General features: G+C 46.6%; 1 protein-coding gene and 1 long non-coding RNA gene across 3 annotated transcripts in view; one reads left to right on the top strand and one right to left on the bottom strand.

Annotated features, from left to right (window-relative positions):
- LOC132481144 (uncharacterized) overlaps positions 1-16,944 on the top strand; it is a 148,397-nt gene that overhangs the window by 47,558 nt on the left and 83,895 nt on the right. For both annotated transcript variants that reach the window (XR_009530778.1, XR_009530777.1), the window contains exon 2: positions 14,297-14,458. This is a non-coding gene — a long non-coding RNA (uncharacterized LOC132481144). The remainder of the gene's footprint in view (positions 1-14,296; positions 14,459-16,944) is intronic.
- On the bottom strand, positions 5,211-16,292 carry PPP1R3B (protein phosphatase 1 regulatory subunit 3B). The gene is made up of 2 exons (XM_060085789.1): positions 16,159-16,292; positions 5,211-10,549 (listed from the first exon to the last, which is right to left on the bottom strand). Exon 2 carries the CDS (start codon positions 10,522-10,524, stop codon positions 9,670-9,672), a length of 855 nt encoding a protein of 284 aa, XP_059941772.1. The 5' UTR covers positions 10,525-10,549; positions 16,159-16,292; the 3' UTR covers positions 5,211-9,669.

Consider the following 16,944-nt stretch of genomic DNA (forward strand, 5'->3'; position numbering starts at 1 on the left):
TGAATCTCCAGGGAAGTATGCTGAGTGGAAAAAGACAGTCCCCAAAGATTACATACTATATGATTCCATTTATACAACATTCTCGAAATGACAATTATAGAGAGGGAGAACCTAAGAGTGGTTGCCAGGGCCGAGGACCTGGGTGCGGTGGGAGAACGGAGAGGGAAAAGGAGGCATTGCCTATAAAAGGACATGAGAGATCCTTGTGGTGGTGGAAAGGGTCTGTTTTGACTGCACCAATGTCAGCATCCTGAGTGGGACATTGTATTACAGTTTTGCCAGATGTTCCCACTGGGGAAACTCAGTAAGAAGTACGTGGGGTCTCTCTATTATTTTTAAAAATTTCATGTGAATCTACAATTATCTCAAAATAACAAAGTTTAATTTAAAATAAAGAAACATTGGCTTCTCTATCTGGGCTCAGTTTGATACAATAAATGGAGTTAAAAATGTAGAATTTGGGAAAAGAAAAGACTAAAATAACCCTTGGAGGGATTATAAATAGCTTGGTGACAGGGATTTGTCTTTTTCCTTCTATATTCCCCAGAGTACCTGGCCCCAATCGTAAGCTTACCCATAGAAGCACTCAGTAATGTTGTTTTATGTATCACTGTTAGTATGCAGTAGAAGTTGCCTTGTCAAGCAGTTTAATTTTTGTATGTAAATATAAGACACGCACGTACCGTAATAAGCAACTCAGAAGTGGTTGTGTGTGAATAAGCTGATGATTTTTTGTGAAAGGTGATAATTAACCTGGATAACATAAACAAAACATAACTAAAGTCCTTTTGCATAATATGGGGTTAAATCGTTGTGTTTTCCTCCCACAGAGGGTGTTTGCTTGTTTGTTAGCTTGCTTTTGTTTTATTTTACGGGATATCCTTGACCTACGTTCACTAGCATAGGGGCAGTGTAACTGTGCTCTAAGGCAAAGGTTCTCGCCTCTATTTCTGGAGCCCAGGGCTCTTAGGACGTGTCTCAGGGGTCTGGGGTGGGGGGAGATGGCTGTGGTTCCCTGCTCCCAGCAGCATCCACCTTAGGCCGCTCTCTCTCTTGTCTATCTTGCAAACTGCATTCTTGTAAGATTTGGTTTAAGAACAGATTCCAGTGCTTCGTAAAACCCCGTTGTTCGCCGTTTTGCAGGGCTGAGGTTGCAGCTGGAACCCAGTGTCTCCAAATCCCCCTTCTGGGGAGGTTGTGGAGAGGCTGAGCAGATAAGGGTGAGGGTGCTGTGTAGGGGTGAAAGCCCCAGTGGCGTCTGGCATCACTCTTTCTCTCCTGCTGCAGTCACTGCCAGCAGTGCTGTGCATTTCGTGTTGCCTCTGCCTGGCTGGGATAGAACACACCACCTGCAGAAGCTCTGAGGCAGAAGCTCCCCATTTCAAAGCAGAAAAATGAACCAGTGTGAGAGGGGAGTTGGCAGAGAAAATACTTTTTGATTTTTCTTTTCAGTCTGTGTGTTGTGTATGTGTGTGTGTGTGTGTGTGTGTGTAGTAGCAGTAGTAGTAGAAGAAGAAGTAACACACAAGTAACATAAGTCATGAAGGACCCAAGCTGTGAGGTCATCGATCAGTTGATGAGAAAAGCAGCTGGGGACTGGAGAATTCAAACTAACAAATGCTTATTGCATGCAGAATGTGCAAAGCAGTGTGCAAAAAAGAATTTATGAAAATATTTGGGGGATATTTCAGTGTTTGTTTCAATAGGTAATTGATTAATGGTGAATAATTAATATTAAAATAAACTTTAATAAAATGGTGTGATAAGAAGATTAGCAAAATGTCACTTGGCTAATTCCACATTCAAATGGGACCAATATGTCCACCAGAGGGCAACTAACTAGGTGGCCCTGGGAGTGAGCCCAGTAGGTGGGGAGTCATTTTCTGTCTTCAGTGCAGCTTGTGATGTGTGGTGTATCCATGTTCTCTGAAGAGGGATGAACCCGGGGAAGCTTAACCCACATCTGGTGGTGGAGAGCTCCCCTTGGATGTATCGGGGCTTCGTAAAACTTTTTCAAGTCCCTGCAGCACTAACATTGGGTCCTCTCCACACTGCCGCCCCTCCTCCAGCACTGGGTGATGGTAAATGCCAGCCGTAGGAGGTGACAAAACTTAAAACGAAGAGCATGTGTGTCCACATCACAAAGATGGCCATCGGGGAGGACGAGGGGATCTTCAGGGCCGAGGCCTGGAGCGTTTTGGAGATGAATTTCTACTTCTTTGGTCTCCTGTGGTGCTTAAGGCCTCTTGAACTTGCTGGGCTGGAGAGAGATGAGCTGAGACCCTGTTGTTTGCAGAATTCCTGGGAGCACTTAAGTGGTACTTTCTGGGGACTGGGGCTTGGAATACTGCGAGCTTCAGCCTGTGTCACAGTCCACAATGAACAGCTTTCTCCGGGAGCTTGGTGATGCCCTATTTTGGGGCACAAGGGTTGGGGTGGAGGGGTGGTAGGACATAAGCCCAAACCAGTAATAACCCCTTTCCTTTTAAATTCTCTGCTCTTAAGAGTGAATTGGCTGGAGTTTCCAGAGGGCTTTTGGCCATCAGCACTACAATTAGGAAAGAAAACCTAACCAACAAAAACACATCTAAACCACAGACAAAATCACCACTCTGTTATAACCCATCCACCCAAAAGCACTACCCAGCCAGAACTGATTCTGGCCCATGACTGGCCAGGGCTTTCTGAGCTCCCTGAGGGTCTGAGAAGATCCCAAAGGCCCAGGAGAGGTAAGCCCGACAGGCCTGGCCCAGTAGGGTTGGCCCAGCTGCTGGTTTACATGAGTGCTCCAGGGTCATTCAGAGCGCCCCTATTCATTCTCAAAAGCATCCCAGTTTGGACGATAAATTATATGGTCTTTAAACAAACAAACTAAAAAGTTGACTCCAGGCCTCAGCTGAGGGTCTACAAGTCACCTCTGAAGTCTCACTCTTTCTACGTGACTCTTCAATCGGGGTCAGCAAACTACAGCCAGCAGGTCAAGTCCAGCCCTTGGCCTGTTTGTGTATGACCCACAGCAGAGAACGGTTTTTACATTAAAAAAATTTTTTTTTAAAAAGAAGAATATGTGACACAGATCAAATATGATCTTCAAAGCCTAAAATATTTACATCTGGACCTTTACAGGAAAAGGTTGCCGAGCCCTGATCTAGCCACCTGATCTTGCGTTTGGCGTAGAGGGCCAGGGGCCTGGATCCTCACTGTCTTTGGCTCCGAAGAAAAGAGTATTGTGTATCCCCATCCTACTTTGGCCAAACTCAAGTCCGGCAGAGGGCCTGGTGCCGGGGAAGCGCATCAGTGTCTGTGGAATGAGTGTCAGCTACCAGAGAATCTCACGTGGACAAAGACCTCTGTTGAGATTCCGTCTCCTCTCCAAGGGTGGGTGATGGCAAAGGGGGAGGAACAAGCATTGGGGCGTCCCGTGCTACAGGTGAAAGGCAGTGCTGGCCCCGAATCTAGCCCGTCTCCTCGAACACATGGGGAGCTATGGGGCCCTTTGGTGGTTTCCTTCCATCAATCACATCCTGCTGTCCAGCTGGGCCCTAGGATGCCCAAATCAGTTAATGTTGACCTTTATGCTTTCGTGTGGTCAGTGGTCCTTGCCATGCGCCTTTTGTGTATAAAGATGCGTGTGTTCACCCCTCCCCTGGGGATAGTATCTTTCTAGCCTGAGGAACTTCTTTTCAGAATCACCATTTTAGTCTCAGTTCTGTGAGAGAGGCTCCACTTTGGGGTGACAGTTCTTGGAAAAAGAAAAAGAGACCCGTGTGCGCAGTCCTCTCAGCTTTGTCACCGACTGGCCCAGTGACTTTCGGGAAAACACCGAGGGCCTTCAACTCTGCACCCATAAAAAGAGCTCCCTGACAGCGCTTACAGTGCGAACACTGATGGTTTTGTGAAGTCCAAGCTGTTGTCTGGAATGCTCTTCGTTCCTGTGACACAAAGAATGCAAATAGTGTATGTGGCACTTCTTACAAGTTTATATTTAGAACCGTTTTAAAAACAAATACGTTGGCCAACTCTGAGAAGTACTCAGGGCACCGCCAGAGCCCCTGGTTACCTTATTTCTGCTGAAAACACTCAGAGCCCCGTCAGAGCAGTTGACAGGGGGTGGCAGGGTCAAGGCCAGAACCCAGGCTTTCTGACTGCTGATACCACTGGTAGCACCACCCACCACTTTACCCGGCTCCCAGAGGACTCACCTAAAACATGACTGTCTCTTACAGGGTTGGGTAGAAACAGCACCTAGAAACAGCCTTGCACACAAGCAATAAATGTTCCACTGAATTATTTGGATATTTGCTGTTCTGGGGACATTGCTCTAGAAAAGTGGTTTGGCGGTTTTTTTGTTTTGTTTCCTTTTTACTCCAGACATCTCTGGGATGTCTGTCTCACGAGTTAGAATTATGTAATGATTATGAAAACCACATTGAATCGCAAGTAGACATGCATAAAACCAGTGTTATTTTTCGCCCCCTTCCCACTTCTGTGGAGGCAAAAACGCGGGCAGTGTTTGCCAGGCTTGAGAAAGGCGGTCATGCACGTAGCTCACTTTGGGCGCTTACTGACCGGGTGCTAAGATTTTAAACGCTCTGACGTTCCACGGCAGAACCACCGCTGCCTTTCCCGGCGTGGCCGAGACTGATTGGCAGGAAACATCTGGCAGCAGTTTACCTCCCCTGCATCCCATCTTCTGAACTTGGAAATAAAACATCTCTGACATCTTACTTAGGGTGAATGTCCTGTACCCAATGGAGACAGGGCCCCACCAGGAGCTGCGTGGTTTTGCCGCTTGCAGAGTTTGTCTGATCAAGCAGTGCAAAGCTATGATAGCTGCTTACAGTTTTCCCACTGCTGCGTATACACTAAGTCAAAAATATGCTTCAAGAGCAAGTGACAGGGTGGGAAGAGACCTGCCCTTGGATCATTAAAAATGATTCAGAACAACACGGGCCCCTGTACCACTTCCCTGGCAATCACTCTCTTAGGTGTACCCAGCCTTGGCTGCTGTACAACTTAAAAAGCAATTACCCCCCTTCCTCTGATCCTTACAGCTTTTCTACTTAGCCATTGATTGTGTCCTGTCCTTTTTGGAAACCGGCATTCTAGATGTGGAAATACACAGACTGAAAATGTTCCTCCCCAGCCTCTGACTCTAAGAAGAGAGTCAGTTTTAAAATAGGACACTTTCAGTTTTGTTTTCAACCTTTATTACATTTTTGCATTTGAGATTCAAACAAACCACTCTCTTATACCACACAAAAGGCATCCATTCTTGTGATTTTAAAGTGCATTTCCCCTTTAACTCTGTGTACAAAAATATGTATTTTTTTTAAAGCCTGTGGAACTTTCTCAACAAGGCACTTTTAGGCATGAAAATGAAGATGAGTCTCCGTTTCTACATTCACATACATAGAAGGAAGAGTGGACCACCACCATCACAGCTGCATTCTTGGAGTCTTCACGGGTCCAGCCGACTCGAGGAACTGATAAACAAGACTGTAAAAACATTCACAACCTTACAACCTGGGCTGCAACGCTTTACAACCATAACAAGGAAAAGCTGCCCGTCAGCACAGCTGTCCTTCCCAGTCCAGAGGTGTCCCACTTCAGGAAGCGAAGATACGCTGGCAAATCGTCTTCGATGACCCTGGGAGATCCCACTGTGTGTGTAACATCTTAGCCCCAATGTCAGTGATCATCTGGGGAGAGACAGGCCGTCAGGACCTCCCAGAGCAGACAGCCATGTGCTTTCTCCAGCACACCACGTCCATTCGAGGGATCTAACACGTGGAAAACAGGAAAGACACCGAGGTTTTCACTCACTGTCCACTGAGAGGGAAGACCTAGACAACGGCACTTCTGAAAAGTGAGCAAACACTTTTTTGGTGTATAAACATATATATACAAGCCATTTAATGTCCCAGTGACTACAAGTAACGCTTGTTGTAAAAAAAAAGCAAATTATATGCAAAGATCAAAACCACAAAACATTCTTTTAGCAGTTCAAGATTTACATCTTTAAGAAACATTGAGAGAGTAATGTTTTGCCACCATTAAAATTAAATCTCAGAGAGAAATAAACTCTACCTTGACTCTGAAATTGTTTTAATTTCTGGAGAACTACGTAACTCCATTGTTTCTCACCAGCTCTCCTATCACAAGAATACTTAAAAAAAAGCAAACCAACTCGCCCAAATGCTTCACATCTTCCAAGAGACACTGAAAGCTTATTGTTTAAAATCTGTCTTTAGATAGTCTAGCTTACTTATTGCACCTAATTTGCAAATGCTCCCCAGGACGTATGGGGGAATAAATATGAAACAGAAATGGAGCTGCCTCCCCATCCACGGACAGCTGCACCAGCGGCAGAAGGCTGGTCCTTTGGGGGCAAGTTGGGGAGGGGGCCACGTGTCATCATAACCAAGAGCTGTCTGAGGGTCAAATCTACAGGTCAGGCTGCATTCATATCTCCAACTAAGAAACCTGTCACTTTCCAAGGGGAAGGGTAAGCTGGGATGAAGTGAGAGAGTGGCATGGACATATATACACTACCAAATGTAAAATAGATAGCTAGTGGGAAGCAGCTGCATAGCACAGGGAGATCAGCTCAGTGCTTTGTGACCACCTAGAGGGGTGGGATAGGGAGGGTGGGAGGGAGACACAAGAGGGAGGAGATATGGGGATATATGTATATGTATAGCTGATTCACTTTGTTATACAGCAGAAACTTAACACATCATTGTAAAGCAATTATACTCCAATAGAGATGTTAAAAAAAAAAAAAAGGACAGCTGCAAAACTCACTGGTGAGCCTATTTTTGGCTAGGTAAATGAATCATGGATACAAACAATATTATGGTAATTCAGTTGAAAGCAAGCATACAACACACAAACTTGGGGGTAGAAAATGATTGTGGCCTTGAATTATGCACGTGCACAATCTCCTTTGCATGGAAAATTCCCTTTCTCCCTGCTCTTTGTCTGCTGTTGACCTGCTGTTACCAGTTCTGATTGGGTTTTTTTCCCCACCTTTGTTTAGTACCAGTTGTAAGAATTATCAATTGAGTTTCAAGCTATTTCCACTGGAAGAAAAAAAAGCTGTTTTTCTTAATTAAAATGGTGACATTATGACCTTGCAAGTGAGGAAAAAGAAAAGAAACCGGTCACTTTCTGCAGTGTGTCACCTGTCTACTGCCGGTGAGCTACGAACAAGGAGAAGGCCCATAGGAGGAGCAGGTCCTGAGGCCATCTGTTGATTTCCTGGGACAGAACCGCCCCAAAAGGAGACAGACTGATCGGTAAAGAGGAGACTATTTTTCAGACGCTGTAACCTCACTGCATGACGGTGCTGACAGGGAACTTGGGCGGGCACTTGCTTTAGTCAGAGAAGGGTCTTTGCCAGCGGGTGAGGACTTGCCTGGTGGGGTAAGCAACCCAGGTGCACCAGCAGGGGGCTTGCAAGCAGTGCTCCTGGCAGGAAAGCAGGGGTCAGCTGGGAGGAAAGAGGGGTGGGAGAGCGTTTGTGGTGTTTTAAAAGACATACTTATCACTGAATTACCATATTTCAAATTCCCACACGGGAACGCCTTAAGATCCTTATTACTGAAAACCATACAGAAGTCACTTGAGGCATTTTTCTTACGAACAGAGAACGATCTTGATACCTTTGGTCTGTTAATAGGGAAAGGACAGTACCCCTTGTACCCTTCATAAACTGGAGGAGGAGGGTGGGACTTCGTAAAGCAAAATAAATTCATGACCTATGTAAGATCGGTTTTGCTTCCCATGGTGTCGATTTACACTATTATATGATAGTTCTGATCACCAGATTTGTAACACAGGGAGTACTGTCTGTGTACCTGATGTAAGACATGCTTAGATAAAACCCAGTTCTGCCCAATATCAGCATAAAAAATGTGATTGTCCCATAAATTATCACGTAACCCCCAGTGCTGCCCACCTAGGAGAGACATAAAAAATAAAGCAGTAGATTGCAGACTAGTCACAGCCAGTTTTAGGAACAAGAACTCCGTGGAACACCACTTAAGAGCCTTTAAAAAGTTAAAACTTTTTAAAGTTCAAAAAAGAAAAAACCCAACCACAAAACTCTAGGAGCCAAGACACTCCAGACCTGCTTGATGCTAATTTACAAAGCCACAGAAGCTGGGAGGTCTCTTCCAACTGATCTGGATAATGCAAGCGAAAGAAGACTCTTTGCTTGCAGAGTCCAGGAGCTGTGCCCCCAAATCCAGGCGGTGGGGCATTCCTCTTCCTTCCTCCCTGAGGAAGACCTCACTTTAGTAAGGTCAGGCAAAAGAAAAATGAGGCAGTCATTTAGCTAAGCTCCAAAAACAAAAACAGAACAGAAAAAGACCCCAACCTTCTACAAATACACATGTAAAAACATTTTTAAACACCCCCAAGGACCAACCAATTTTGCCCAAGAAAAATCACAGGGTTTGGGGGTCCATCTGACAAGGAAAGTCCCAGGAGTCTCACAACAGTATGAACCAACAGACTTTTAATGCTTTAGTCCAACGTGGTTAAGAACAAATAATCTCTGATATTTCAGAGTTGGCAAACAGCGAAAACGACATCTGAGAACTCGGTGAGGTTCTTCTCCCCTATCCCTTTACATACCCACACACCATAGGTAAGAACAACCAAATCCAAGTCCGTGGGGGCTTGTAAGGTGCTGTTTACAACGTGGATGTTGTAAATCACAGTCAAGATACAACCAAGCACTTCCTGAAGGTGCCGAGGATACACTTAATCTGCAAATCCAAACGTCCTGAGCACAGCGTAAAAGATGACTCTCCAGGAAAAGAGATCCTAAAATCCTTTTGTGAAGAAAGAGACACGGGCAAACCAGCTTGGCAAGTTACAGCAAGTCTTGTAATTGAGCCCGCGGGTGACTCAGGGTAAGAGCGAGTGCTTAGAAAGCTCCCCGCAGCGCCAAGAGGTGGAGCTAAAAGTGTCCCACTCCTGACCTGCCTGGCATCAGCCTGCCATGGGTGGTGACACCGCACAGGAGCCAGTTGACTTTTCATGGCTGGTGTGTCGTCCTCTGCTGGGATATCTAAGCGGGGTCAGGAAAAGGAAATGCCTGTCTCCGTCATGAGCTGATCTGCCTTTATTATCTTTTCCTGAACTGCAGATGAACTGTGGAAGAAAATCAAACACACAGAGATGAAGTGTGAAGCCCATGTAGACACGGCGGGGCAGCTGCAACAGGTGGGGAGGCCCCGGGTGGGCGGGGAAGACCACAAGAAGAGGGGGCCGGGGGCTTTCCGGGGGACTGACTTCCCACACCCGAGGGGAGAGGGGCTCCTCGTCACTGAGCCACCATCCTCTGGCCTGGCCAGCGCTTCCTGTAGGCCTGGGTCCCGTCCAGACGATTTCCAGCACCATCCTGCTCAGACCCTCGTCGCCACCACGCGGGGGCCAAACAGACCGCACACCAATCTCCTCTGAGTGTGAACCCAGTTCTGTGATCTAAGCCTGGCTGGCTTGGCTGCTTGAAGAAAAAAAGTGACTAGGATCCTTTCTTTTCGAAAACTGTGCCTGCTGGCAGTTCGGCTTTTCTCTGGGCTTCCATCTCCGTCCTGGGGTGATGCAGCTCGGCTCGTGTGCACCCACTCGGCCCGGCTCCATCCCAGGCCATCACTAATAGTAGGGCCCAAGCTTCTCGTATCCTAAATAACTAGGCCACTCTGGAAACAGACCATAGGAACACCGAGGGCTTCCAAACGGGTCAAAAGCTATTCCAAAATCTGGTCCATTTGGTGGCTGGGCTGTTCCCTGGGTGGATTTCAACTCTGCCCGGATGATCCTATAGTTTTTGCCTTTATTGCTGTCCCAGTACGTCTGTCCGTTGCACTCATAGCACACGGCAAACTCCATCCTCTCGTAAGACTGAATTTTTTCAGGCAAGCTGATTTCAAAGGAGAACGTGTCCTTGTCTGAACCTGCGTACGTGTCCTTCACGTACCAACAGGGAAAGTCTGTGAAGCTTTTCCAGGTGTCGAATGTCATTCTGACTTTCACCATCTTCTCAAATGCGAGGTTTTGCACCTTCACCGTGCCCGCAATGGCCCTGTCCTTCAAGACGCAGTTCTCCAGGCAGACGTGGTCGGTCCGAAGCCGATTTCTGAAGTCCAGGTAGTCGGCAGAGGGCTGAGAGAAATCCAGCACAAAGCTCTCGCTCTCCGCCGTTGTCAGACTCACAATGCTGTCCAGGAGCTCGGTGATGTTCAGTGGAATATCTAACGGGTCATCAAACTCGGAGAACACTTTGACCATTGTCAGGGCCAGCCCTTGGTTGTCTGCAAAGGACACCCGCTTCTTCACCTTCTTCTCCTGGACAGTCGGGGCCACCGTACCGCTGGCTTCATTCTTGCCGCTCAGCTGAATACAAGGCCTCAGGGGTTTGCTTGGCTTCGGGGAGATCTGGAAGGCAAACCGCTCTCTGCGCAAGGAGGGGGCCATGCAGCTGTACCTGCACTCTATGTCCACAGCCATCACGGGGCTAGAGCAGGCTAGAACCCTGGCCAAGGGGAAAGAAAGAAACAGCAAGGAGGTCAGACAGATGTTCAGACTCATCCCTCCGACAGGGACCAGCAAACTACGTTTGCCTTCATCTTTGCCCACGTGGCTACAGCTCAATATTACCTCAAGTGTGGTCCAGTGCGACCTTGGTTTCAGGGGAGATTAAGAGTGTAAAGTTGGGGGTGGAGTAAGAGGCCCAAGGTTAAAACAAACAAAGTATGGAACCACCAGTTTTAAAACTAGTTCATGGGTTTCCCTGTCAGGGCTTGTTGGGGCCTTCAGTATACTGATGGGTCATGGGGAATAATGAAAACAGCGTGCTGTTTGCAGAATTTCCTAAACTTATCCCAAACAAGGAAAGTCTTTTTTTTTTTTTTTTTTTTTTTTTGTGGAGCACCTTGCTGAACGCAGTTTGGTAAATATTGCTTTCCTCCGATAAAAATAAATTAATTCATCCCACAAATACTGATTGGTGTTTGCTATGTGCCAGGCATGGTGCCAGAGACTGGGAATCGGGAGTGAAGACAGACCCACACCTGCTTTCATTCAATGGACAGTAGATTTTTATATTCTAGTATATCTTACTTTTAAAAAGTGCCAGCAATTTAGTATTTTAAAATCTTTTATATCAGTGAATAATTGTGTTTTTCTCCAGTGAAAATAGCCTCTATAAGAATAAAAAGCAAAGAGAATCACGCTAAAGGTTAAATTAAATCTGACTTCATAAAAACAATGTTTTTCTATAAGTGAAAAAAATAAGTAAAACCAAAAAACCAAAGACTGGGAAAACATTTTCCAAAAAGCACGGCAGCAAAGTGTTAATACTTTTATAAAGAGTTTTTATAAAACAATAACAAAGTCAAATATTCCATGTAGAAAAATGGGCAAAGAGCATGAATAGACAATTCATGAAAGAAATTTAAAAGCGGCTCATAAATATGTAAAATGTCCAGCATTACAAGTAATTTAAGAAATTTAGATTAGAAAAAACAATGCCTGTTTTTACCTAGTGAGTTAGGAAAGAATTTTAAAAGATAATACAAATATCTGTATTAGTCTTAATGGGCATAACCTTGCTAAAACATCATTTTGGGTTCTAATATCACATACAGGTATTAATCTTGGAAATAATTAAAAATGCGTGAAGGTTAATTGTACTAAAATCTTCAGTGCAACATTATGGAGGGAAAAGGGGTGAGAAAGTAAACTAAATGACCAATAACAGGTATCCAATTAAATCAAGTACACCATATCCATGTGATACAATTTTATATCATCATTCAAACCATTATGTGGAAAAAGATTTAAATGGCACAAAAATTTATAATATATAATTAATGTAGAAAATGGAGAAGATAAATTGTACATAGAGACTAGACTTGTAGGGAAAAATATTAAGTATATGCACAGAAAAAAGACTAGTGATACAATTAAAACTGTCAGAATTTTCCAGGTTGATGGGATTTCAGGAAATTTCTATTTTCCTGCTTTGTACTTTCTTATATTTTCTAAAATAACAGAGCTTCTCTAATCAAGAAAACAAAATGAATCTAATAAAACACCTCAAATATCTTAAGATTTGCCAAAAACCCACCCAACACTATTGCCTCACTAAAGCCAAGCCATTATTATTCTAATTACCATGGCAAATTGATATTCTGATTTGACAGTTCCAATGGGCTAATTGAAGAAGTCAGTGATGAAATCAGGATTAAAATCTAGCCTGAGAATCACAGAACACAGATCTGGATTAGTTGCCAAACACATCTCCCCTCACTACGGCAAAGGTGTCGGTGTATGGTGGTGTGTTGGGGTACCAGCTCTCAGGCCTCCCGATCCCCACCCCCGGGAGGTGCTGTGGGGTGATGGCAGTGGTTCAGGAGAAGGACAGGCAAAATGCCGCTCATCACCTGACAACAGTGGGGACCACTGGTCCAACAAATACTATCAGTCCAATAAATAATGTCTCATTTTCAACTTCTGATTTTGTTTAATCAAATATATTTTAAAAAATGAGAAAGGATGAAGATGTATTGGGCTTGATCCCAGTTTCAAAAAAAAAGCACCAAAAAACCCAGCACTTCCCCAGGATGCAAGAATCACTTAGTGATGACCAAGTGGGGAAACACAGACATCCAGAGACAAAATAATACAAATACCTGTATTAGTCTGAAAAGGCCCAACCTTTCTAAATGTTCTTATCTTAATTTATAGCCATAATGTAGTTATCTAAACATGCATTTTAAAGGATATCTTATCCTTTAAATAAGGATATTTAAATATCCTTTAAACATCTTATCCTTTAAATATCCTTAAATAGCCTTATAGTTTCTCCTCTAACAAAGTTAAACAAGTAAAAATTTTAGGAGCAAATTGGCTATTATCTTTCCTTTTGTTTTTTGAATTTATCTATTCTTTATTTATTTTTGGCTGCGTTTGGGTCTTTGTTGCTGTGCGCGGGCTTTCTCTGGTTGCCCCGAGCAGGGGCTACTCTTCGTTGTGGTGCGCGGGCTTCTCATTTCGGTGGCTTCTCTTGTTGCAGAGCATGGGCTATAGGTGCGTGTGCTTCAGTAGTTGTGGCACATGGGCTCAGTAGTTGTGGTTCGTGGGCTCTAGAGCGCAGGCTCAGTAGTTGTGGTGCACGGGCCCAGTTGCTCCGTGGCATGTGGGATCTTCCCGGACCAGCGCTCAAACCCGTGCCCCCTGCATTGGCAGGTGGATTCTTAACCACTGCGCCACCAAGGAAGTCCCTATTATCTTTTCTTATACCCATTCAGTTGTTGTGGAAAGGAAAGTTCTGACTGAATTGGGCAAGACGGCTTTTAAAAAAAAAAGTCAGTGGGTTCAACATAAAAAAACAAAACAAAAGCCCTATACTTACAAAGTACTTGAATTTTTCTTTTCCCCTGTTCATTGCAAAACTTTGTTAGAATGCACTAGAGTCACATGTTCAGTTCTACTTTTAATACAGGTAGTTTTTGCTTTTTAAATTAAATGTTAATTAAACATAACCAAACAGCAGGCAAAGCCTTGCATCCCAGCCCCTCCCACTCTGCCCACCCCTGACAACCTGGGTGTGAACCGAGGAAGGAGGGGTTCCTCCTCCTTCGTAGCCGCTTCCTCTCTGCCTGAGTCAGCACAGGGTCAACTGCCAGCTCTCTACGCGTGTCCCGCAGGCCTGCAAACCATCCTCAGGCATGCTTGCCCCAACCACCTTAAAACAGCTCATCAGAACATGACTGGGAAACTCTCAAGCTATTGTGGAAACAATTCTAAGACAAGGGGATCAGGCAAAGCATCTGCACACTTGCAGTGGACTGCAGTCACTCTCAAGGTCTAATCCTGCAGGTTAGAAAGGCTTAGTTGAAGGCCTTGGTAAAGTTTCAGTGTTTGGACCCAGCAGTATAAACGTGCCCCTGAGATCCCTTTTACCACCAAGCTTTAAGAACTGGAGGTGAGGAGGTGAAGCTGGAGTCGGAGCCAGAGGTAATTAAACAATTCCACTGGCACTTCCTGGAGCCGAATTGGTTTTGCAGCATTCTCCATGGAGGGCAAAAGGAAGGTGAACCACCTGGCGGCCCAGGCATTCTTCCCAGGCTCCTGCTCCAGGCCCACTGCACAAGCACCCCTACCCAGAATCCCTTCACTTTTTTGGTGTCACCAGCACTGGAGGGGAGGTCACTAACCCCAGTGGCTTCAGTAGAGGGTGCAATCTGACTCTTGGCTCCCTTGCCTATCCTCACAGGTAGATTCCAGCTTTTGTTAACCAGATCGGTCTCCAAGAACTGGTGCACCGAAGCGCTGGTTTGGTGTAAGCCTTGCTGATCATCTGCTCAGAAATTCCCGCATGGACCGTGACAGGGATGACCAACACCCAGACGTACTCCTAGCCACGGAGACATGCAAGGTAATAGTTTCCTAAGTCCCTGAAAGCTGGACAAGTGTTTTGTCCTCAAATGGCATGAAAATTATCAGTTCCAACACAGGACGCATCAGGCTGTACCTCAGGGCCCCTCATATGACAGACTCTTCGGCCACTCTGCCCTTTCCCATGCCCAAGCCAGGGAATGTGAGTCACCAAGGTTGGTCTGGGAGAAGAACCAGAATGAGATGTGGACACACAGCTGAACCAGCACAGCATGAAATGGGACCTGGATAAAAGTTCGTTGCAGGACAGGGTCACGAGAATGTGAGTAGCCGTTACTCAGACCAGTACAGGTTCTCAAAACCTTTGCTTCCAAATAGATGCCTAGGAGATCAGTTTTGCCCCGTGAGAGACTAGACGTGCACCAAGGGTAGATTTCAGTGTTTCTGGTCAAAAGAGGGCAAACCCTAACACGCCATGCAAAGACAGAACATGGAGAGTTTTGCATAAATGCTTTCCGTGTTCCTCTAGTGACAAACAACAGACCCTCTCAGCCAGGGTTAGATATTGTGGTGATTTTTCTCTAAAAACTATCGACTTGTACAGAAAATAACCCCATGACCTTCACAGTTTCAGGCGGCTGAGCTACTGACTCTCTGGCTGTGCCTTTTATAGGAAGCAAATCTTTCTCTTTTGTATTGAGGCCAACACATTGCCTCCTCCATTCTCTTGTACTCTGATAAGAAAAGACAGAAAAATCAGACGCACCAAGAACCCACCAGGAACACTGAAACAGCATTAGCTAAGCATTCGCAACCAGATTACCAGGTATAATTTTTTAAAAGATGCGGCCACTTACCCCTTCGGCATTTCTTTATTCCCTCCCAAAAGGCTTGGCTGCCACAGTATGAGTAAAGTTGGCATCTTTCCCTTGGTACTCAGACCATGGGGCCCTTATTCACAGCCCTAGAAGCCACTAGGACTCCTCTATTCTGTCACCATCATCCAAAGCATCTTTGAGATAAATATCTGTGGATGAGGCTGCATATTATAGGAAAGAGATAAGTTAAAATGGCAGTGTCTGCCATCTAAAAATGTTCAATGTGAAACACAGCGCACTGGCCTAGGAATACCTGCACATGGCTGTGCCACTTGGGGCAAGTCACTCAACCTCTCTGGGCTTGAGCTTTCTCCTCTGAGATCCTTCCAGCTCTGACATTCCTGGTTGCTAACACTGCCCGATGGTTCTCTTCTCACTAACTTTTCCCGAAATACCTCAACTTCACTTTTGTGGTTAGTCCTCCAGCTGTCTTCACGTTAGTCTTGGCTCCTGGATAACCCTGCCAAGTGAGCTATTTCCTCTTCTCTGCACCCCGGCCCCCAAAGCCCTAACGCTCTCTTCTCCTGGACCCTGGGTCTCCCACGGAGGCCTGACCACGCAGACCACAGGCTCCAACATCTTCTAGCAACTCTCCAAGTCCTCAAGTCTGTCCTCAACTTTCTCCTCCTCTGCGGGAAACAATACCAGGACAGCCCAAATCTTCTAGTGTGTTTTGGGCCCCCAACCCCCTCTTTTGCACTGAGTCCCTTCCACACCCCTTTCTCTGGATTCAAAAGGGTGGCACGAACAGGACACGGGGGCAGGCCAGAGCGTCCTGCCCTCTGTGTCCCGGTCCCGCCAGGCCCGGGCTGCACCCTGCCCCCAACCCCTCCCCGAGGTCCTTCGCCTGTCCGGAACCCACCTGTTGGGCCGCGGGGAAGCCCCCTCTCCAGCTGGCTCGCTGCATCGGAAAGCCCGGAGGGAGATGGCAGGGGAGGCTGCCGCCACCAGACTACGTGAGCCTCGGTGTGTCCGGGAGGCAGGCCTTGGGCTGGGTTCCCGGAGTTGTGACCGGCAGGGGGAGGAAGACGACGAGGAGGAGGAGCCCTAGTTATCACATCAGGGCGGGGCGGCAGGGCCACCCGAGGCGGAGCGGCGCCACGAGAGCGTCCCCGCGCGGCCACCTCGCCCCCGCTGGCCCGGGACAGCCCGTAACAGCCCGTCTGGGGACCGGGAACCGGAGGTGGCTCTGCTCCGGGAGGCCCCGGCCGCCGCAGCGCCCTGTGTCCCATCGCCCTCGGCGGCCTGAGAGATCACCAAGTGTGTTTCCCTACGTTGTACCGGGAAATCGAGGCCAGGGGAGAGACGAAGCGACTTTCCCTTGTGCTAAGACCCCATCGCTCAACTCCGGGGACACTCTCTAGAAGTGTCGGGTCCCAGGTGGAAAAGCCTTGTGTCAGGTTCGAACTCGGCACAATAGGGATTAAGAGTATCTGAAGTCCCAGCCCCCGGGCCGCCCGTCGCGGCCGGGACCCCCACCTCGGTGCATCACGTGGGTCAGGCCAGGCTCCATCCCACCTCTGGTCCCTGGATTGCCCTCCCCACGTGGAAGCAACAGCCTCCTTGAACCCTTCTAAAGTGTCCCACTCCCGGAGTGTAATTGCAAGTTGGACGGAGAAAGTGTAGGTGGCACGACCAAAGAGGGTCC

This window comes from Mesoplodon densirostris, chromosome 20 (assembly GCF_025265405.1).
Source record: "Mesoplodon densirostris isolate mMesDen1 chromosome 20, mMesDen1 primary haplotype, whole genome shotgun sequence".
Classification (NCBI taxonomy): Eukaryota; Metazoa; Chordata; class Mammalia; order Artiodactyla; family Ziphiidae; genus Mesoplodon; species Mesoplodon densirostris.

Coding starts and splice junctions, on each gene's coding strand:
- PPP1R3B (XM_060085789.1), bottom strand. CDS start 10,524: ATGGCTGTGGACATAGAGTGCAGGTACAGCTGCATGGCCCCCTCCTTG.